The sequence below is a fragment of the Pristis pectinata genome, chromosome 20 (assembly GCF_009764475.1).
Source record: "Pristis pectinata isolate sPriPec2 chromosome 20, sPriPec2.1.pri, whole genome shotgun sequence".
Classification (NCBI taxonomy): domain Eukaryota; kingdom Metazoa; phylum Chordata; class Chondrichthyes; order Rhinopristiformes; family Pristidae; genus Pristis; species Pristis pectinata.
Window position 1 is genome coordinate 21905167 of NC_067424.1, and position 23201 is coordinate 21928367.

At 37.9% G+C, this 23201-nt stretch overlaps 1 protein-coding gene across 1 annotated transcript in view; it reads left to right on the forward strand.

Moving 5' to 3' along the window:
- Window positions 1-259: 259 nt before the first annotated feature.
- LOC127580830 (high mobility group protein HMG-I/HMG-Y-like) overlaps window positions 260-23201 on the forward strand; it is a 67663-nt gene continuing 44721 nt past the window's right edge. The window contains exons 1-4 of the mRNA XM_052034755.1: window positions 260-293; window positions 1907-2020; window positions 3896-3982; window positions 20907-20957. Coding sequence (XP_051890715.1) covers window positions 1919-2020; window positions 3896-3982; window positions 20907-20957 — 240 coding nt within the window. The 5' untranslated portion in view covers window positions 260-293; window positions 1907-1918. The remainder of the gene's footprint in view (window positions 294-1906; window positions 2021-3895; window positions 3983-20906; window positions 20958-23201) is intronic.

A 23201-nucleotide genomic window follows, 5' to 3' on the forward strand; every position in this document is an offset into this window, starting at 1 on the left:
AAAATATTAAGAAAATATCAAAAGACAAAATACAGCAAAATCTGAAGTAAAACACAAGTTGGTGTAAATACGCAGCAGGTCAAGCAGCATCTATATAATAACGATAAAGTGATTATGACTTTGCTTAAAGTGGTGGCTGATTAAGGCCCTTCTGAAATGGCCAATCAAAACACTCAATTTTGCCAAAGTATATAGAGGGCTGACCTGGAAATCCATCAGGAGCTCAAAATCCTGGAATTCCCTACCTAAAGGTAACCTCCACTGCATGGATTGCAATAATTCAAGATTCACCAGTACGTTATCAAGGGCAATAAATGTGTCTTGCCAATGGTGCCAAGATCCTCTGAACTTAAAAAAAACTAGCAGAGATATTTAGTTTGCAAGGCAAAAACAGACAGTGTATTGTATAAAACTGTGACTTCAAATTTATTGGACTTTCAAAACAGTCTTTTCAAATTACAACAGTTTAAACAATTCTAAACAATTCAAGCCTCATTTACTGCATCTGTTTGAAGAGTATATCCTAAGGTTATCAAAATTAGAATTTTTTGTAAATGTTTTATGGAATCAATGGTTTCCATTATTGTCATCTACACCTCAAGTAAGAAACTTTATAGAGATATATGTTCCAGTGATTTCACATAAAGTGAAGTCACAATCTTGGCAAGGTGTTGCTCAGCTAATCGTTAAGGTTCTTCAGTGGGAGCGTAGAAATCATGTGGAATAAATCATGAAGGAAGATCTTAACTGTCAGCCCCAGAATGTGTACCTTAGAAAAAGGGTTACTCCTGCCCACTTGAGTGAAAAATATTTGTGAAATGAAATTAAAATATGAAGTAAATAGTTAAAAGACAACAATTTAAAGGTCACCAGAGTAGCATTTTAGTACGCTTTAATATGTTATATTAAATATGAATAAAGCTCTTGAATCGACATAAATGAAGAACTTTTGTCACCAAGCATCAGGGTAAAGAATTATATAATGAAAAGGAATGCGTCAACTGAAAAATCCTACCACAAATATTTGGGTGTAGTTTTTACGTATGCCTAGGAGATAGAAAAGTCAGGCCGAGCTGTTGCTGATTCTGGAATCTGGGGAAAGCGCAGGCAGGGAGAGGAGGGAGCAGCGAGGTAGCGTGCGCGATTCTGATCAAAGTCTCGCCGGCTGGTGGGAGGTAACAAAGTGAGCCCAGTCCCAGGGCATGTGATATTGCAAACATAAACCTCTGCACGTTGGCATGCGTAACAGGATCACTACAGCATGTTTTACATATTGATAATTTGTCCAAAAAAGATCCCCCATTGCAAACAATAACAGTGAGCGCGCATATTTGAGCGGGTAGATCATCCCTTAGGAGGATTCTGTTTAATAACCTGCTGGATAGGATCCAATCAGAACTTGGTTTGCTGCTATGTAACTCAGTCCAGGCTGTGGAAACTGCTTTGATATTGTTTAGGTTTTATTTAAATTATTATTTTTTATATGAAAATACCATCACTGTGCAGAGTATTGCCCGCCTTTGGATCTGAGCCAAGAGTGTTTTTTTTCATTTTCATTCTCCGTTTCCTTCCACCCGCCGTATTAGAGCAGCGTGATCATCATTCAGGGTACGAATCGAGTTCAGGAGCAGGCCTAGTGTGTGTTATATGTGGGCTCTGCATTTGTACCAGCTTTTGTTTTATTTTGACCAAGGAGGAAAAGAGATTACTATTGCATATTGGACGTTGCATTCCTGTGAGTGTTTTATTTTAATTTGCCTTTTAAGCACAGCAATGCAAGCTTTTATTTGCATCGACTGAACGGAAAATGTTTACTGTGAGAAGTTTCAATTTCTGTTTGCTGCATTGAAGCAGTTTAATCTTCTTCTGCCCTTTCTGTTTAAATGAGTGACTTTTTCTTTTGCAGAAAAAAATAACGATGAGTGATACAGGTGCAAAATCTAGCCAGCCTTTAGCAGTAAAACAGGAGAAGGATGTAACGCCAAAGAGAGGACGCGGCAGACCCAGGAAGCAAACCCAAGTATGAAATGTATAATTTAAATTCTAAAATACGTTTTACATAGAGCTGAATTTGGCATACTTTCTTTCCACTTGGACAAACGTATAAGCACACGCGTAAAGCCATTTTAGGTGAACATTTATCATTTTGCTTTGTTATTATTTTTCTTACCGACTATAGAACACTTTTTTTGCAAATAGGATTTTAATGCAAGTTTTTACTGCTTTGTATATGCAAATAGTATCTTCCGAATGCTAACGCGTCTTCATAAAACAAGCCCGCTGTAGTTGGTTGCAGCTTTAATTCGATTTTAAGTGCAAAATGCAGGACGTTTTTGAATAATTTATCGATTTCGAAACTACTGCGAATTGCGCAGCACCGTCAGGCTGTAAATAAAGTGCACTTTTTCTTTGCTGGATTTTATTTGCACGACCCTCGATGTACATTTCGGGGATGCAGGCCAGTTGCTATGGTTTTATTTTGCAGCACGTTTGCATTCCCTCCTTTTGCTGAGGTTTTGCCTTTTGTTACAACGTTGCTTTCAGCACCAGCGCAAGATAAGACCTTTAAACCACTGTGAACCGGTAGTCCCGGCCCCTTACCTCCGGCAATTGGTCGGGTGACGGAGGTCGCCGGGCTGCTGCTGGCTGGATGGGCTGCCAATCACGGGAAAAGCTCCCAAATGTTTGATTACGTCTGCTCTCCTCTGGGTGACGTCAACATGTTGCTCATGGCTACAAGCCAAACAGGACTTGGTAGATGGTTGGCAACCAGCATGGCAGGAGGGTTTTTAGTTGTGATTTCTTCCCCCACCCCCCCCAATCCCCCAATTGATTAAGACCATGTTTATACTGATATTATCTGGATGTTAACTGAAAAGTCATTTTCCTCATTGAAGAAAAAAACTGTAAAATTTTAGCCACACCAAACTTGTGTTATTTCAAAATAAGGATGTGTGGCAATTAAATCACTTTTACCCTTCACTGCCTCATGAAGAAATCACAGACTCTCTGTATTCTTGAGCACTTTGCAAATAATTTGGTCCTCTGATTATTTCCTGGCAAAAACGCGTTCGTATAAGAGTTTTGTCATTTTACTGCTGCAGTACAAACTTTTTTTTGCAATATGTTGTGTTTTATTTAAAAAGTGCTTGAGACTGTCTAATGGGGGAACTCTGATTGTATTGTAGGCAGAAGAGGAAGTGTTGTTGTTTTAATTAACTAGAAATGGATGTGATATTGTTTGATAACGTTTCAATAGAAGAGCAGCACAAGATGCTAGAGGAACTCAGCGGGTCATGCAGCGTCTATGGAGGGAAATGGACAGTTAACGTTTTGGGTTGAGGCGCTTTTACCTGAACCCAATGAAGGGTCTTGACCCAAAATGTTGACTTTCCATTTCCCTCCATAGATGCTACCTGACCTGCTGAATTCCTCCAGCATCTTGTGTGCTGCTGCAGATTCCAGCATCTGCAGTCTCTTGTGTATCAATGGAAGAGGTTGACTTGTCAATTTCCAAAGCAAAATCCTTAAGTGGCCTCAAGCTGTGAATCAGCAGCCTATGATCATTGTCCTTGGTAAACAAATTCAGTTCTCTGTATATGTTTATTTATTTCCCTTACATAAATTCCATAAGAGCATATTTTTATTCCATATCTTTTTTTTGTTGGTAGTGATTTGTGAATTCTGTAAGAGGAACTTCTGTTATATAAACTGCTGTTATGTGGAGGTACGTTGTACTGGGGAAAAACAACAGTGTGGATGAGTTTAAATAGGACTTCTTCCTTTATTTTAGGTAGTATGCAAATGGAAAAAGTACCAACATGAAGCAAATGGTTTACTTTACCTTGATTGTGCCAGTAATTCTTATTAAAACCTTTTATCCTCCTTCTGAAAGGAACCAACGGGGGCTCCTGTTCCAAAGCGACCACGAGGAAGACCAAGAGGAAGTAAAAATAAGGTTTCTTCTTCTAAATCTGGCAGAGTAAGTACATGTATTTGTAAGACTACAAGATCTCATTAAAGTGTTCACATTTGTTATTTGAAGGTATTTGTAAATCTTCATTTTGTTTTTCCCCACATTTTTGAGTGATATGGCAAGTTAAACCCATTTTCAGACATACGTCTTCACAGAAGAAAAACATGCTATGATTTGACCTTTCAGGGTTATATGTAGGCTCCTAATTTCTGTTTGTTTTTTCTGTGTGGTGTATTTATGTCCAGTGAGTAATTTTGTAAAGATACGCTTTTTTTCTTATTAAAACATTTATTGACATTAGCAGTTAACTAATCGACATTTTTATATGGAATTTTTTTGACTAGCATGTGGAACAATTGGTTGAATTACAGCAGAAGTTATAGCAGATTGCTTTTCATTGTGTCCCACTGCCAAGCATGACATTTGAATCACTCCCTCATGGTTGGGTAAAATAGAAACTTTGTATTGAATATATGTGGAAATGGTGTTCCTTAAGACGAGAGACCTTGTTATCTAATACTAGAGTCAAAGTCGAGTTTATTGTCATATGCACAAGTACATGTATGGAGCAGCATCACAGGCACATAGCCCTAGAGGCACCACATTCATTTAAAAAAAAATAAATTAAACATAAATTATACAAGAAGGAACACAATTAGAACAAAAAAAAGCAAAGTCCATTTTAGTGCAAACTGGTCATATTTGTTGCTATGTGGAGGTAGTGATTAGGGTTGTGCAGGTTGACCAACCTGCTTTAATGAACCTTTTAATGTTGGTTCTTTGTTATGAAATGCTTTTAATATGTTAAACACATGAGCTTGCTATAATTACAAATGGTTCACTCTATCGTTTAAGTCTGGTTGTCCAACACAGTTACTAGTATGGGAAAGTGATGACCATTAGTGTATTGCAAACATAATTGTTTTTCTGGTCAAGGAGCATCTTTTTTTCACACTTTTGCTTTACTGAATTTACTGAATTGAGTAAATTTGATTTACTCAAATTTAAAAATTATTATGTATAAATAGATGAACACCCAAGCAGTTCTGGACAGGTTGCAGTGATAACTTGCATTCTGGATTGAACATGATAAACTGGATCATGTGGCAGACTTTAGAAAATGGATAAGTACTTGAAGAACCATAATCATAATGGACCAAGAGCTGTGGGATTAACTTGAAATCTGTCTTTTGGCTGGCATGAACAACGGCCATATGATATCCTTCTATGCTGTAAATTTCTATGATTCTGAAATGCATTAGCAGCTCCTGAGATGGAGGATACTTGAAAAATGCTTATAAACATAACTAATAAGGAAAAAAGTAAAGCTTAGATGTAATTTGTGAATGATCAATTTTACATGTCCATAGTCTGCATTTTCTTTAGAGCAGACATTGGACTCTTTGTTTTAAACAGATAGATGTCTTGCATGTAAGATTATTATGTTCATATAATCAGTAAGAGTAGTTCAAGACTTAACTTCCATTTTTGATCTTGTAAGGACTTGTATTTAATGTCTCCAGAGGTGCCAGAGATTTTAAATAGTCTTTTGAATTATAATCAATACTTTAGGGAAATATGGTAGCCAGTTGTGCAGTGCAAGGTGCTACAACTCAACAATGGCCAGCAAATGGAGAATACTCTTTCTGATTAGTGCTTTTACATCTGAGGGCAGGTTTAATGTTGCATCCAAAAAGTCTCTGACAGTATTACTCCCTCAGTCTACAATGTCAGCCTAATTTATAGGCTGACATTTGTGGAGTGCAACTGTGAACCTGCATTCTGCATTTTTAGATAACACTTTTAAGGTGTCAGTTGTTACTTGGTTGATAGCACTCTGCCAGAAGTTGAGTACAAACCTAGGCTGATACTCCAGTGCAAGAAATTTTACTTCTCTGCCTTCTGTGTAGGAAAGGTGGATACAAGTGGTTTCAGTGTAGTGACCTCACCAAAAGGTCTAATGAAGAGCTATTCAAGACAATGCTTCTTCCAAAAGTGATGCATCTAATGTGCATTTTTAGCATTTGTTTCAGTATAACATATTTGTTAAATGCTAAAACAATTGGAAACAAACAACTTTGTCGGCATCAGGCCATAACAAAGCATTTTATAGATGGTATAGTTGCTGCACAAATAAAAGATTTACTTCATTAGTCTTCAAGTGAAGAAAAACTGGTGCCTTTCTTAATTATCTGGCAAAGATATAGAAATGGCCAGGGCACCAATGCTCAATACAAGAGGGCATGGCTTTAAAGTAATGGGTGGGAAGTTCAAGGTAGATATCAGAGGGAGGTTTTTTACCCAGAGAGTGGTTGGGGCATGGAATGCGCTGCCTGGGGCAGTGGTGGAGGCAGGTATATTGGTCAAATTCAAGACACTGCTAGATAAGCATATGGAGGAATTTAAAATAGAGGGATATGTGGGAGGAAGGGATTAGATAGTCTTAGGCGAGGTTTAAAGGTTGGCGCAACATTGTGGGCCGAAGGGCCTGTATTGTGCTGTACTGTTCTATGATAAGTGAATCGCTCTGCTGCTTGCCTGCTGCAATTTATTAAAATGCTGGCACACTGCACAACTAATACAAACCAATACAGCTTTGGATGGATGTTATAATCTGGATGTTAAGTTCATCTTTTACAATTACAGTGGTACTTGAGGAGAATTAATATGGTAAATATAATTGCAAAGGAGAATGTAAATATCATCTTGCATAAATGGATACAAAAAAAAGTAATTTGGTAGATCCTACAAATGCTACACAGATTGCAGTTTGATACCCTGCTGAAATTTAATCATTTCCATTCAAAGATTACATTCCATTGTAATTATTCCCTAAATGCAGTGTAATACTGAGTGATTTAAATAATGTGCATCTTGAGAATGTTTAATCACTGTTTTCCAGTGAAAAGATTAAGATTCATCTATGGAACCTGGTTCTTTTGTAAAACTGCTTACATTTATGCTGTGAAATATTTACATGACCAGACGTGCACATATGTAGACAATTGGGAAGCAATTAGTAGGATGGCTAATCAGTCTGATGGTAGAAGAAATTGCTCTATTTTAAATTATGTTCACTCAGAGCACCTTTACATGTGTGCAGACAGTAGGACATTTTTAAAGCTGGTGCTGTGGTCCTTTCATTTTCATGATCTGGTTTTGAAGGCAGCTCTAACAGCTGAGGTAAAAGTCTCCTTTCTCAGGCTGCAATGATGTTGTGAAATTTATTTTAAAGTTTCAACTCAGCACCTTAAGACTATTGAGAGATAAAGCACTAGTAGATAAACTCAGAGGGACAACTCTGCTGTAGGTAAAGAGAAGAAAAAATTGCATTGCTGTGTTAAGAGCTGCTTATCTAAAAGTGTAGCATTTTGAAGAATCTTTTTTGTTAGCCAGTGCTAGATAGTGCAAGATTATCAGCTACTAGTTTTGCTCATCACAAGCACATTTGATTCTGCTAAAGACAGACATTTCTCTCTTCCCCCCCCCCCCCCCCCCCCCCAATCAGCATTTGTTCAGGCAAAATAGGGGGAAAGGTACCTGGCTAGGTCTATCACCAATTGCGTGCAGTTTTTCCAAAGCAGTAGAGTAACTATTTCTGCTGTCTTGTCAATTGTTGTTTTTGTCTTGACAAAGAGCAGAAGCAGATGGTGAAAGTAACCTGGCAATTATTTAAAAAAAGTTATTGATATTCCTTTCATTGATCCTTCAACAACCATTTAAAGAATAAGTTTGCATATATAAGAATTAACCTTTCAATAGTCGCAATACTTCTAGATATACCTACCCAGTGTTTTAGTTGGAAACAAAAAGCAACAGTACCGGGAGCAAGTGTAATTATATCTGATTCTGTTTGTAGAATTATGAATCTCATCTCATCTCATTGTTCCTGAGACTTCATATAGCATGGATAGCTACTTTTTTTCTTTTGGCCAGTGAGATGCCCATCATTCACTAAGAGTCGATATTTTTATACCACTGCCCACCTACATAAAATAAATTGTATCTCAAATGCCTTGTGTAGGCTCACATCCTGCATGGAGCAAAGATTGCCGGCTGAGCAATATAATTCATGCTGTTTGTCATTCTATTGCTCATTGAAATAAAAGGAGCACTGGATTAAATATTATGAATAAAGCATTCAAAATAATATTCATTCATTGATTCCTAGCCAGGAAAGGAAGTATGAATTCTCTTTGGCAAGGAGATTTTTTTTCGCTCCTATGGAATCTCACAGAAAACAAGCCACTATACACATTTCAGATTTCATTAATGTCCACTTCCTTTCCTGTGCAGAGGCAATAAGATATTATTGAACTGAAGTAGTTTTTTTGTCTGAGTGACACAACCTGAAGTCCTATTCGTCGGTCATTGTTTTTGTAAAGTTTTGATCACCTGCATGTGGTTATGTGCATTTATTATTCATCCATAGCTACTTTGGTGATGTGATTACAAGAGAAGTTAAAGATGGTGTGAGATCAAACAAGAGTTTTTAATGTTGCAATAGTTTGAGGTTTGACAAACCTAAAGTTTCAGCAAAGGAAGTCCAAGAAATCGATAAGGAAACAAGAGTATTAAAGTACTCTGGTGATAAACATTTAAAAAAAAGACTGTAAAAGCTTCTAAGGATATATGGAAATAAACACTGGAGCTTGTGCATATTGAGACAGGCAAAATTATATTGGGGAATAGGGAAATGACACAGAAATGAAACATATTTTAGTCTCAAAAGGCATAGACAACAGATCTTGAAGGAGGTGCTGAAGGAAATTGGTATTGGTACCAAAGTAATATTATAGAAATTAATGAGTCAAACCACCACTAAATCCCAGAGCCTGAGGACCTGCATTCCTGTGTTTTGGAGGAGGAGGCTTCGGAGGTAGTGACTGAATTGTTTGTCACTTTCCAATTTTAGAGCCTAGAATAGTTTTCACAGCTTGGAAAGCAGCAAATGTAACCCCACTTTTTAAGAAAGCAGGGAGAGGGAAAATTGGGAGCAATAGACATGTGAGCCTGCCATCAAAAGTAGAGAAAATGCATGAGTCTGCTAAGGTATTGGTGGCAGGGCACTTAAACAATAATCAGTTTGGGAAGAGTTGATGTGGATTTATGGAAGGGAAATCGCGTTTGGCAAATGCTGTTTATTTGAGTTTGTAACCTGTAAAATAGTGGGAGTCTTCAAACAGCATCAGATGTAAAAGATGTGGTGAACTTAGACTGTCTGAAAGCTTTCGAAAAGTGACTTATTAAACAAAATTAGAGGACAGAGATGGGTGTACTGTACTGGTGTGTATTGAGGATTGGCTAATGGTTAGAAAGGAGTGTAGGGATAAATGGGTCACTTTGGGCTTAGGATGGTGTGACCAGAGGAGTGTAGGAGGGATTGGTACTGGAACCTAGATATTCCCAATCAATATTGATAATTTCGATGAGGGGACCGAATGTAATAAATCCATGTTTGCTGATGGGGGAAAAAATGTCCGTTGTAGGCACAAGTGACTGCAGCTGCTGGAATCTGCAGCAACAAACAAGAAGCTGGAGGAACTCAGCACGTATCATTGGTATTCTGTAGCTTCCAGGGAGTCGTATATAGATTATGTGAATGGGCGAGGCAGATGGATGGTAATGTGGAAAAATGCACGATCATTCACTTTGGTAGAAAAAATAGAAGTGTGGTATTCCTTTAAGTGGTGGGAGATTAGTTTCCTTAGGAATTTAGCTGTCTTTGTACCTGAATTGCTGGAAGTTAATGTACATTTATGGCAAACAATTAGAAATGCAGTAAAAGGCTGACAGAATATTAGTAAGAGGGTTTGAGTGCAAGATTAAAGGTATCACTCGTTGGTACCTATGATATGTGTTTCATTTTGAACGACTAGTATGTGCCATAATTTCTCAGTGAAATTGACAGCTCTCTCTGGATGTTTGCATATTTGTAGCTTAATACAGAAATCCTGAAGATGCTGTCAGTGATTGAGACTGGCTTCATAGGCAATGCTGTTTGCAGCCTTCTCCAAGGCAATCCAGGAAATTGCTCGCTGCAGTGAATGTCAAGTATTTGCAAACTAGTTCTGTTGCAAAACAGTCTGAAAATCTTTGGTTTAATCGCTTGGGTTGTTCCAGTTTTTGTAATATGCTAAGCTGTAATTTATGCCTGTAAAGCTATATAGCATTAAAAAGCATCTATATCTAATGAATATATTTCCATCTTCCATACACTAATATTACAAACATAAGGAATTTTAACTTGTTCCAGAGGTTTATAAAACCTCAGATTCTAGTGAAAATTAGAATAATCTGAATATTGTAAACTTTAGCATACATAAATATTTAAATACAGTTTAATAGAAGTTGGTTCCTGGTTTCCTTTTTTTTGACCCTGCATGGTAACTCAGCCATTGTGAAGGCAGCACACTGCTGTGCACCAAAGAATGCTTTCAATTGATGCTTGACAACAGTGGGGAAGCACTTTCCACAGGTTGGTAGATCCTTGAGATGAATGCAGCAAAAATTGCATTGATACAGGATGCCTTTTGTACACCTTGGGACTCTTAATTACATTCCCATTTATATGATGCCCCTATCAAACTTGGCACATTGCTGAATTGTAGATTTTTTTTCATAATTCCCAATTCTAACTCAAAGTTAAGTGTTATTGATTAGTTGTCTGCCCTCAAGGCCTTCTCTAACAATAGGTGGGAAGTGATGTGAGCAAATAGTTGGAAGCTAAAAGAAAATGCTACACATAAAGCAGGTCAGAGAGCACCCGTGTGTGCAGAGGCACACTTTCATGTTTCAGGTTAGTTACTTTTATCTCCACTCTGGTGCCTTGTACTTCACGTTTACTAGCCATGCATGTCAAGGAAGCATGCTGGAGGATAGGGGTGAGCAGAGGCTGCTGTAGGATCTGCAACAAAGCCGTGATTTTGGTGCTTGTGATTGTAAGTAGTTTTCTGCGATTCAGAAAGACCTTAACAGGAAGTGCATTCTCATAAACTGGCATCAATTGTTGAAGACTTTTGATTGAAACTGATCTTTGAATAAATATTTTTGAAAGAATGCTAATCAATAACAGTAGTAAGTGGATTTGTTTTTGTAGTGCAGTTAAAGGCATTTACAACATCGCATACACACACTCACAGCTGTAATAATGAGTCATTGGATGTTTCCCAAGAAATGTTGGAGTGCCTTAAACAGTTTCCTTTTGTATGCAATTAATTCCTTCCAACTTGCATATTTGATGATAATGTGAGAGCATTATGGTCCATTTTGCATAGTAGAATTTGTGGGCACGTTACTTCATAAACCTTGTTCAACAGAATAGGTTGTCACTCCTTTAATACTTTTGGATTTTTTAACCATTTCTCTGGGTCCAAAAGACGCTTCCGTCTGAGTTATTTTTTATGAATCTTATGTCCATCGATCTTGATTGTAATCATGAATACTTAATAAGCAAGAACAAACCTATTTTTGTGCATAACCTATCTTTCTAATTTAAATGCAAGCCAATGGCCACTTCATTTAACATTAAGCCCCTAAGATGTAATGATCAGTGTGAGTTGGAATATATGCACCTGTCTGTTTTTATTTTTCTCCACTCCTTATGCCTACTTGTGGAAATTGTGGAACTACTTAGTGTGTATATAGTGGTTAAATGGAAAGATGTCAGTAGAGTGGCTTGAAAGAAGGAAATGCTGCTGAAGCAGTTAATTATTTTGTCTATTTATCCTCTGCAATATTTTGGTTCAGAATCTACAAACATGTCTAACAACTAATTCTGTTTTATAGAGTAAACCCAGAAGCAAGAAACCACAGAACCTTTATAAGTCTACTCTGTAAACACTATTGTAGCATGCCTTTTGCATTAACGTTGTCAGAAATCCTGCAATAGTTTAATCAATGGACCTTTTTCAAGAGTGTATTTTGTTTGAGAGGCCTATAATTTTGTGGGCTTTTTCCTGTTTTTTTTCCCTCTCATCCTGAAACTATTGATTCTTTGGAGCTCGGCACTCATGGTGAGTCCAGGTTGTTCTGAAGTACTTCAGCTAAATGCCCATTTTGCTTTGCATGTAAAAACTCTGCCTAGAAATTGGATTGGAGAAATTCCTTCTGTGTCAGCTTTTTTTGTTAAGGAGTTAACATTGCATAGCACTCTTAGCAGCATTGACAAACTTGGCTTCTCCATTGATACTCCAGTGTTATCCAGCTCTGCAGATGTGCTGTCATCACCTATCTGGTCCAGTGCATCCTCTATCTCCTGAAATGATTTTTTTGCTCTTGCCATTATTCACAAGTTTCTATGCTGCCTTGTTGCTCTTCCTAATCTATATGTTGCCTGTGTTGGATTACCCTTGGGACCTTGTATGTTTGTGCTGATAATAAATGACTTTCTCTACCTGCCATTTTAACTCAGTATTGGAAAGGTTAACCTGTGGTTTTCAGCTCTTCTGCTCCTTTGTCACCATCTCTCTTTACCTGTACAAAACTGTGATATTGAACAGTGGCACCCACTAGGAGGGCTTGCCAACACTTCCAGATATGAACAAAGAATTGGCAGATAATATATACTTCTGAAATTAATGTTTATCATGTTATGGATACTGTTACAGTTTTAAGGCCTTATTTTAAAAAGTCAGGCGAACACATACCAGTCCTCATTGAGGGGTCAGTGATTGAAAGGGTGAGCAGCTTCAAGTTCCTGGGCGTCAACATCTCTGAGAATCTGTCCTGGGCCCAACACATTGATGCAATCACGAAGAAGAAGGTGGCATGCCAGCTGCTCTATACTTTGTTAGGAGTTTGAAGACATTTGGTACGTCACCAAAGATTTGCAAATTTCTAATAGGTGTACAGTGGAGAGCGTTCTGACTGATTACATCACAGCCTGGTATGGAGGCTCCAATGCACAGGAATGCAAGAGGCTGCAGACGGTTGCAGATTCAGCCAGCCCCATCATGGGCACAACCCTTCCCACCATCGAGGACATCTTCAAGAAGCGTTGCCTCAAGAAGGCGGCATCCATCACTGAGGATCCTCTCCATCCGGTACATGCCATCTTCTCATTGCTACCATCAGGGAGGAGATGCGGGAGGCTGACAACCTACACTCAATGTTTCGGGAACATTTTCTTCCCCTCTGCCATCAGATTTCTGAATGGTCCATGAACACTACCTTGTTATTCCTCCCCCCCCGTTTATTTATCTGTCTATCTTTCTATCTATTTGTCTATTTACTTAGTAATTTATAATGATTTTTGTGTTTTGCTTTGCACTGCTGCTGCAAAACAGCAAACTTCATGTCATACAATTAAGTGATAACCTGATTCTGATTCTAATTTTGACTTGTCTGCTTCTTTAACTTTTTGTCTGAGTATTTGAATTCAACTTCATATCAAAAGCTTGTATCTGGGTATTGGACTGCCCAATCCCTTAATAAAATTATGTATTATGAAAAATTTAAAAAAATTAAAACTTGGTTCAGGAAACTTTGATGTATTGCAGAGTACTGTTACATTAGGCAACTCCAGGACCTTGACATGTGACAGAAACGTTTTCGTGCTCTTGCACTGGACGTCCCAAAAAATCTTCAAGGATAATTGTGGTTTAAAAACCAGTTTAATAAGATATAGGGTAATACGTCATAATGATGTTGCTTCGGGGGTACGACAGAACCATCCTATATAGTCCAAATACATTGAGAGAAAATAGTGGCAATGAGAAATGCCATATATGGCAAGATCAATTTCCTAGGTGGTACACATATTTATAACAGATTCTGAAAACATTAAACATTTCGGTTTTGAGAACATCTATATGATATATTGCTTTTCATGTATTAACTTTTCTATTTTTGCCATTGAAGAAACTTTTGATGCTACTATAAACTGACTTTGTATTTTGGTCATCTCAAACTGTAAATCAGACGTTCTGTGATAAACTAAATACCATCAGGTGCACAAATAATTACTCTTGGATAACAGGCAATAATTTAAAAACCAAATGCAGGATATCACTCTCTTGAACTTGGTTAAGATTAGTAAGAGAGGGCTTTGTCAAGGAGAATGTTGGGGGGGGAGGTACTGTGAGATTAGGAGTTCAATCACTTGAAAAATCAACAAAGTATAAAAGTGCAGTGTGAAAAGTACACTGTTGTACAAAAGCAAAATAATGTGGATATTGGAAATTTTGAAATAAAAGCTAAAAATGTTGGAAATACCCAGCAGGTCAGGCAATATCAATGAAGAGGAAGAACTGATTAAATGTTTTGGGTCATTCATCTTTCATTTCAACTGGAGAAGTTGGAGAGGGAGAGAAAAAATAGGTTACAGAGAGAGGGCTTAGAGGGGAGGGATATAAATAAAAAGATCTGTGTAGGATGGAAGGTAGGAGAGAAGTAAGACAACGTGTTAATGCAAGGGCAATGAGAGAAAGGAAATAGGTTAGAGGAGGTGTACATGGGAGAAAGCGGAATCATTATAGGAAAAAGAAAAATAGGAGGAAGCTTTTTAGCCCTTAGACTCTTTATCAATATCTATTTTTCCTCGCTCCCCTTACCACTTGATGCCATTTGGTGCCTAGAAATTTATTTATCATCATCTTCAGTTTATTCAGTGACTTTGCTTTCATTGCTGCCTTTAGTAGAGTATTTCACAGGTTCACACACTTCCTGATTGAAAAAAGCACTCCTTATCTCAGCCCTAAATATCTTGGTCTGTATCCTGAGGGTGAGCTCTTGTTCTTAAGCCCCCCACCACCACCCCCCCCCCCCCAAATAAAGCTAGGAGAAACATTCTCCTTGCTTCCAGCCTATCAAGCCCTGTCAGCATTTTGTATGTCTCATTCTTCTAAAGTCCAGTGACTGTAGATCTAGTTCAGACGACTTCCCCTTGTGTTTCAGTCTCACCATTCTGAAAATCAGTCTGGTGAACCATTGTTGCACTCCCTCTTTGTTTCAAGAATATCCTTTCTTGGGTAAAGAGTCCAAAACAATACAAAATACTCCAGATGTGATCTCATTATAATTGTAGTCTGACAACTTTGGTCTTGCAATCAAAACCTCTTACACTGAAGATCATCGTGCCCTTTGCTGTCTTAACTGGTTGCTGCACCTGCATGTTAGCTTTCAATGATTGGTGTACAGTACAAGGGCACCCAGATTTCTTTTGCACATCACCATTTCCTACTCTATTTAAATAATACTCTGCCTTTTTGTTTTTCCTCTCAAAGTGGATAACTTTACATTTATCTATGTTGTATTCCATTAACCTTGTATTTGCTCCCTGGTCCAACTTGTCTAAATTGCCTTGAATTGTCTTTGCATCCGTGTCGTGGCTCACAATCCCTCCCAGTTTTGTGCCAGTGGCAGACTTCGAAATATCACATTTGGTTCCCTCCATCCAGATAATTGATTATGTATTGTGAATATCTGGTTCCCAAGCACAGATCCCTGCAGTTCTGTACTGGTCACTGCTTGCCACTCTGAAGAAGATTTACTTATTCCTACTTGTTTCCTGTCTTTCAACCAATTTTTCAATTCATGCCATATATTACCATCAGTGTACTTCTGAACACTATCTCTGATGTGGTAGTTTATCAAAGGGGTTCTGAAAGTCCAAATACATCCCATCCACTGGTTCTCCCTTATCTATTCTACCAGTTATATCCTCAAAAAAAAAGACTCCATTAAGTTTGTCAAACATGATTTCCCTTTCATAATTCTTGTTGACTTTGCCTAATCCTGTTGTATTAGGAGTGTCCTTTTAGCAGTTTTCTTACTTCTGATGTTAGATTAATTGTTCTGTGGTTACTTGTTTTCCCTTGCTGTTTTTTTTTAAGAAGTGAGGTTATAATGTAGGAACCATTATCTGTTGAACTTCAGAAAATGACAGCTAATGCATCTGCCATTTATATGGCTACCTTATTTGGTACACTGCTTTGCAGAATACAGGCCCTGGAGAGTTTTTGGCTTTTTCCAGTCATACTAGTTTCTCCAGCACTTTTTTTTATTTAATTCCTCCTCTTCATTAAAACTCCTTTTTCCCTAGCAGTTTTCGAAAGTTATTTTAGTCCTGTTCTGTGAAGACAGAAATATTTATTTAATTGTTCTGCTATTTCTTTGAACCTCATCGTAAGTTCTCATTTCTGTAATGGACCTATACTTGAATCTTTTCCTTTTTATGTACTTTTAGAAGCTTTTATGTTCCTTGCAAATTTACTTATACACTCTGTTTTTGCTTTCTTAATCATTCTTGATCCTTTTTAGCTGATTTCTAAGTTGTTTGCAATTCTCTACCAGGTGGAAGTACTAATAACAACATTGTTGAACTCAACATTTGAGTTTGGAAGGTAGAACAGCAGAAGTCCATTGTATTTTCTTGCAACCACCTTGTTTATGTTGTATCACTGGTTGTACTGAGGTCCAGAATATAAATGCAGCATTTATATTTAACAGTGGAAAAGTTCCTGATTCAAAAGGATGGCATTTTATAACTAGTCTGTCAAGGAATTCTGAATCATTGGTGTGATTTCTATTTGAATCGTGAATGCATGTTTTTCTGTTAATGATGTCTCATTGGCAGATAAGGATTGGTTTTCCCAGGTGACTTCAGCTGCCTTGAGAGTGGCTTTTATAATTTCATTTAGAACTGAAATGAATACTGTAATGAACAAATTCAATTATATCAAAACACTTTATTGGGAAAAAATGCTTCTAAGCAGCCATCTGGTTCAGGAAGAAGATTTTGTGATTCCGAAGAGTCTTGCTTCAATTACACTAACCTGTTTACGTACGTGGACTTCTGGTAATGATATTTGTACATACAAAGTTAAATGATGACATTACACTTTGTATAAGAATGTGTTCTCAAAGCCAGTTCCATGCACCCAGGAAATGGATTGGTTAGTGCTTTTTTAATGCTCAAATAGCACCTAAGTTTTACTCTGGGCTAGATTGCTATAGTAAATATTTTCAGGTGAAGCAGCACCCATTGCAAAATTAGACCTAGTGCTTGTATGTTTACATTAACAAGTCTGATCTTGTGTCAGACTTGCTCCGAATGCTCCAGATTTTTGCTCCATTTTTTTTCTCCAGCATATATGGTTTCTTGTGTTTCTTGCACCTAGTGTTATTGCTATTCGTACAATGCCTAAATGCCCTTGCACCAGAGGCTTTTGGATGCAAGCTACAACTATTATTGAACAGTCACAATGTAATCAGCATTAACTCCCACGCAATAAGGGGCTCCCTGATAGAGTGCTTCTCTCAAGGAGCCTGTAGAATCATTGTTATCGATCCAGGCAAAGTGACCCTCTCCACTCACCCTTCAAAACTAACATAGTTCATCAATAATGAAGCAAAAGATCCCAGACAACATACAATAATTCCTCACATCCTGTTTTCACAGCACCACCTGCACTGCACATAACACATCCATAAATGAATTCCTGATCTAATTACTGAAATGGCTTGTTTACAACTATTTTCAGGAGTATGCAGCTTACTCTGATGCATCTTGTGAGGGGATGAAATTGATTTCTATGTTTCTAATGTGAGTGGGGATTTTGCATTTGGAGCAGACAGCTGAAGCCCCTATCTCCTCCATGATAGCCATAGTGTATGTGTTCAATAAGTCCGGCTGCCATGGAGAGTGTTCCTTTCTCAGACCAGCAGATAACAAAGTGTCAGTAGCTGCACTAAACTGGGTGAAGTCCTGTCAGGAATAGTGCAGGACCTATTTTACCATTTGCCTCTTGAGTATAAACCCAACACAATTTGAATTGCTTTTTTGGCTAATCTCATGATAGTCTCAGAGGAAGCCGAATGACTTTAGTACTCCATGCAGCACCTAAAAAGGATGGTCCAATTTCGAGATTATACGTTTTTTGAGAAAACACATTTGTGAATGGAGGTTACTACATATGAACTATTTCTGTTGGAACCTTGTACTTTTTTAAATGCTTGGTTTGTTTTTGTTTTGTTAAAGAAAGGGCCAACTGATGCATACCTTTGGAATTTCATGGCTATTTGCCTGACACCTCCAGTTTGATATCTGGCAGAGCATTACATTCCAAATCTCTGACCAACAAATGTGATTAAGTTCTTTGTTCGTTCCTACATCAAGCCAATTGGTAAAACTGCTCTTCCCTATCCTCCATCTCTTACTTTGTTTGCTCATTCACTAACCACAAGCCACAGTGGAATCTGTGACCTTGGTGACTAATGTCAGGCTGAGAAAAGAACTGAATATGAATTTATTTTATTCCAAGGATGTGAAGGACCTTGAAAAGCAAAGTTACTGGTTGCACACTCTAAACTGAGGAAGTCTGTTGTTCATTTTATTTTTGAGTAAAATCCTTTATTATATTTGCACACCTTTAAAATTGATTATGATGAATAGATGAGACAGTATTCTTTTTCTGTTCCACTTTGTATCTGTCATTTCTCTGAAAATTTTATTTCACTTTATGTAAAAAAAAAAGAAACTAAGTTTTAACAATTTTAAAATTCATTTTAAGGATCTGAGAATCACTGGTAAACCCAGCATTGTGCCCATCCCTGATTGCCCTTGAGACGGTAGTGGTGAACCACTGTCTTGAAACCACTGCAGTTCTTCTGGTGAAGATATTTCCAGAGTACAGTTCGGGGAGTTCTAATATGTTGGCTGTTGGAGATTACTTGTGTATAATTTTATACATTCTATAACTTTCAGACAAGCTGATTGAAAGGTAGTTCCATTCTTGAGGCCTTGGATTTTGCTGAGTTTGCACAGAATTTCTGGCATTTCTTGGTGTAAGTGCCAGTAAGTTCTGGGACTCTTGAATACTTCAAGATTGTCATAGAGTCATACACCATGGAAACTGGCCCCTTGACTCACTAAATCTATGCCAAACATCAAGTACACATTGTACACTAATCTTAATAATCCCATTTTATTCTCTCCACGTTCCCATCAACTTCCCCCAGATTCTACCACTGACCTACATGCTAGGGGCAATTTACCATGGCCAATTAACCTAGCAACCTGCATGTCTTTTGGAATATGAGAGAAAACTCGAGTACCCCAAGTAAACTCACGTGGTCACAGGGTGAACATGCAAATTCCACATAGACAGCAGAGTGGAGCTGATGGGAAGACTATCACTGACCAGAAAAGGTCCAGTGCAGTCCTGGTTCTAGTGAGCCTTGGGGAGATTTATTGAAATAAGATCATACTTCTGGGTTTACCATCACTTTGGAGTACCTTCAAAATTGAGACCTGATGCTACTGTTACTCTAATTTGAGAATGACCACCACTATTAATGGAAATCAGTTTCCACAGGCAGGCTTCAGAAAATGTGCCAGGGCAAGTTTGGCATCAATTTCCTCTAGTTGCCCAAAGAAGCATGAAGTGCCAAGCTTGCCTGTGATGGCCCCTCCACTCCCAGATTATTAAGTCCAGCCTGGCAGAGTCTATAGTGTTACTTGATGCAGTCCTTGTAGAATTTGGGAGAGCCAATTTCCCACTGATTTTTTTTTCAAATTCACTCTACAGTGTCTTCTTAGAGTGGATTGTTGACCATACATATAACATGGTGGACCTCGGGCATTTGAATTCTTGCTAGCATGGCTTCTGTGCAAGGTATAGCTGCAACTCGTAGGACTTCTTAGAGAAAATTTACACAAATGTTGCCAGGACTTGGGGACCTGAGTTACAGGGGTAGGTTGAATAGGTTAGGACTTTATTCCCTGGAACGCAGGAGAATGAGGGGAAATCTTACCGAAGTATACAAAATTGTGAGAGGTATAGATAGGGTGAATGCATGGAGGCTTTTTCTCCTCGGGTTGGGTGAGACTAGAACTGGAGGTCATAGACTACTTCACTCAGAGGGTGGTGCGAGTGTGGAATGAGCTGCCAGCGGAAATGGTAGATGTGGGTTCAATTGTAATATTCAAGAGAGGTTTGGCTAGCTGCATAGATGAGAGAGGTATGGAGGGCTATGACCCGGGTGCAGGTAGATGGGACTAGGCAGAAAACCAGGCCAGCATGGACTAGATGGGCCAAATGGCCTGTTTCTCTGCTGTAGTGCTCTATGACTATGACTTTGGTGATTTTTGTCTCACCTCTTAATTCCTACTATGTTTTGTCGGTAGCATTGTTGTAGCCAATTAAGATTTTTGATTTCGTAATGATAAAATGGAGTAAGTCATCAATGAATGTATAAGACATGCACAGCTCTATACTCCTGGCACTTTATAGATAGAATACAGCATAATCTAGGGTAGAATATTGCCAGTAATGTCCATTTCGTGAAAGATAACTTTGTTATACAGAAAGGTCCCCTGTTTCGACATCTCAAAGTTGTCATTGTTTCAAAGTGTTTCTAAATGTCTCTGCCATTCAGAAGCATTGAAAACTACTTGAAATTTAAAAAAATTCTAAATCGTTTTAGAAAGTTTAAGCAAACTAAATTGCCTAAAACCACTTGCTGTAATGGTTTTAGATATAAATAATGAAAGACTCATCTCATTCTTCCCTCCCCATTTTTCCTTGCAGACATAAACTCTCCATTTAAATGAATGGGCTGTGGACACTGTTCCATCCAGGTGCAGAATCTAAGAGCAGTGTAAATGCTGGGGAATTTTAGCAAGTTTGTGCTCTCTTGCTGCAGAGTCCAGCAATGGAGCAAAGTGACAGACTGGTTGGCAAGAATATGTTAGAGTGTTTTGACCTGCAAATATCTGTTTGATATGGTGCTGGTGCCATTTACCAGCAAGTTCTGGGGCTTTGATAGAGTTTTTCATTGCCCATAGGGCTGCTAATCACTTAGTTTGCTGCCTTATCAAGACTCCAAGGTTGTGGACAACTAAAAATATAAAATGTGCTTTAAAAATAGAGGATTTATACATAATTAATTTGTGCATGCTTGATTTTTGCATATGATTCTTTTTCAGAAATCTGGTGGTGCAGGAGGAGCGAAGCCCAGAGGTAGACCTAAAAAACTGGTAGGCCAAAAATGTTTAATATTGTATCTAAAGCTGGGTTCAACCATGTCCATACATTGGAATTTGTGGCTTAGGGAAATTGGCAGCAGTTTCTGCTTGAGGAACGACTGCACAGTCGCATCAAATATTTTATAACACTTTACACTATTTGTTTTCCACTAGCATTATAAATACATATTATGTGATATTAAGACTCATATTTTATTTGGCAAACACTGAATGCAGTTAGCTCAACTTTAGTGTTTTTTCTTCTTATGTCTTCTATAATATTATTTTGGTGAGATAATCTTCAGATATGATACTTGAAAACTAATTGGCCTGTCTTGCAATTCATTGGACATTCTGAGGTCTGTATTTACATTTGAGGAATGGAGCAAGCCAAGAACTAGTGTCAAACATTTGTACTCCTAAATCGCCTATGTATATAAAGGAATTCCTGTTTCCCTAAACTAACAGTTGTTTTACTTTTGGCCACAAGCATCCTGATACTGGAAATATCACTGATGTTAAAAGTACTAAAGCTCTGTAACATTACAGGACATTTCTATTATTGAACTATTAATTGTATAATCTCATACAAATTAATTTTTAACTAATTCTGTTTAACTTGGTGCCTTTTATTCTCACTTATTTTTCACTTTAGGTTGCCTTTCTTAACGTAACCTCTTGACATTTTTTCCTTTTTGTTTAAGAAAATGTTTCAATTCTTTAAATATCCTTGCCCACCCCCACCCCCTATTTTAAACTTGTTTCTGTTAATCATTTTAAAAATGGGTGTAAACTGTCATTAAGAGGTTTCATTGACAAATAACAAAATTAAACATTTGGTTTTTAGTTGGTCTAAAATCATAAATGTGAAGATGAAATTTTTATAATATGTGCAAAATTAGATCTGTCATTCTGGTTTTATTGCAATTTTTCTCGCCCTTTCTTTAAAATGTTGACTGTTAGCTGGAAAATGGTACCTAGAGCACTAGTTTTCATTTTCCAAATTTTAAAAATGATTTTATTCATGTGAGGTTTGACAGTGACACTTTGTTGTAGTGAAGATTGAGGCGTGGAATGGAACCACCTTGTCCATATCTGCTCATCCAGCAACAGTCAGTGGATAATGTCTAAGAGTGGCAAAGAGAACCGTGATAATGATCAGATAAATTATTTTTTATTAATGTTGGTTACATTTGCCAATACCCTAGGATAATTCCAATGGATGCTTTGCATCCACCTGAGAACAGATGGTATAATACTGGTTTCACGTCTCACCTGAAAAATTGTCCCTTCAAAAGTTCAGTTCCCCTTGAGTTTTTGCTCGGGTTTCTACTGTGGGATTTGAACCTGACCATCTGACAAGGAGGCAAGAGTGCTATCCACTGAGCCAAAGATTGCAACAACTACAACAACAACTATAAAAGCAAAAGCATTATACTGCTTTAGAAAACAAATGTATTAAAGATAGTAATACACCCAAAATGCTGGAGGAACTCAGCGGGTCAGGCAGCATCTATGGAGGGAAATGGATAGTTGATAGTTCTGGCTGAGACCTGCCATTAAGTATGTACTTTCCCTTTACATTTGATCTCCCAAAGTGCAACACCTCACACTTGACTGGATTAAACTCCATCTGCCATTTGTCTGCCCATATCTGCAATTAATCTATATCTTGCTGTGTCCTTTGGCAATCTTCTACACTATCCACGGTGCCACCAATCTTTGCATCATCTGCAAACTTACCCACCCATCCATGTTTTCATCCAAGTCATACTCCACATGGATATTCAGTCTGTTTCTGTGGTTCTTCAATCCTGTGTAATCCATGTACAATTGCTGGCAGCCCACAAAAGCAATGAGTTGACTTCACATTAACTCACTTCCAATCTGTAAGAGGAGTCTGCTTTGGCCTTTCCTTAATGTTTCAGCAGGGCTCTCAACATGAGGAATTGTGGGTACTCTGTCATCTCTTGGTGATTTACCCTTATGGTCTTTGCAATATTCAGTCTGAGTGGATTGACCATGACCCATTTGCAACTGATAGCCATTATATTTCTAGAATTACCAATAACAAATGCAATGTTCATTGATCTTATTGAAATTGTGCCTGAGTAAAACATTTGTCTTTGTGTATCCTGCATATTGAGAGAACAACAAAATGATCACATGGCCTTGCCCTGGTGAACCACATTTAGTTTTTTTTTTGCTGCTGTGAAGGTGCATTTTCTTACTGGGATAGGTTTGTATACTGCATGA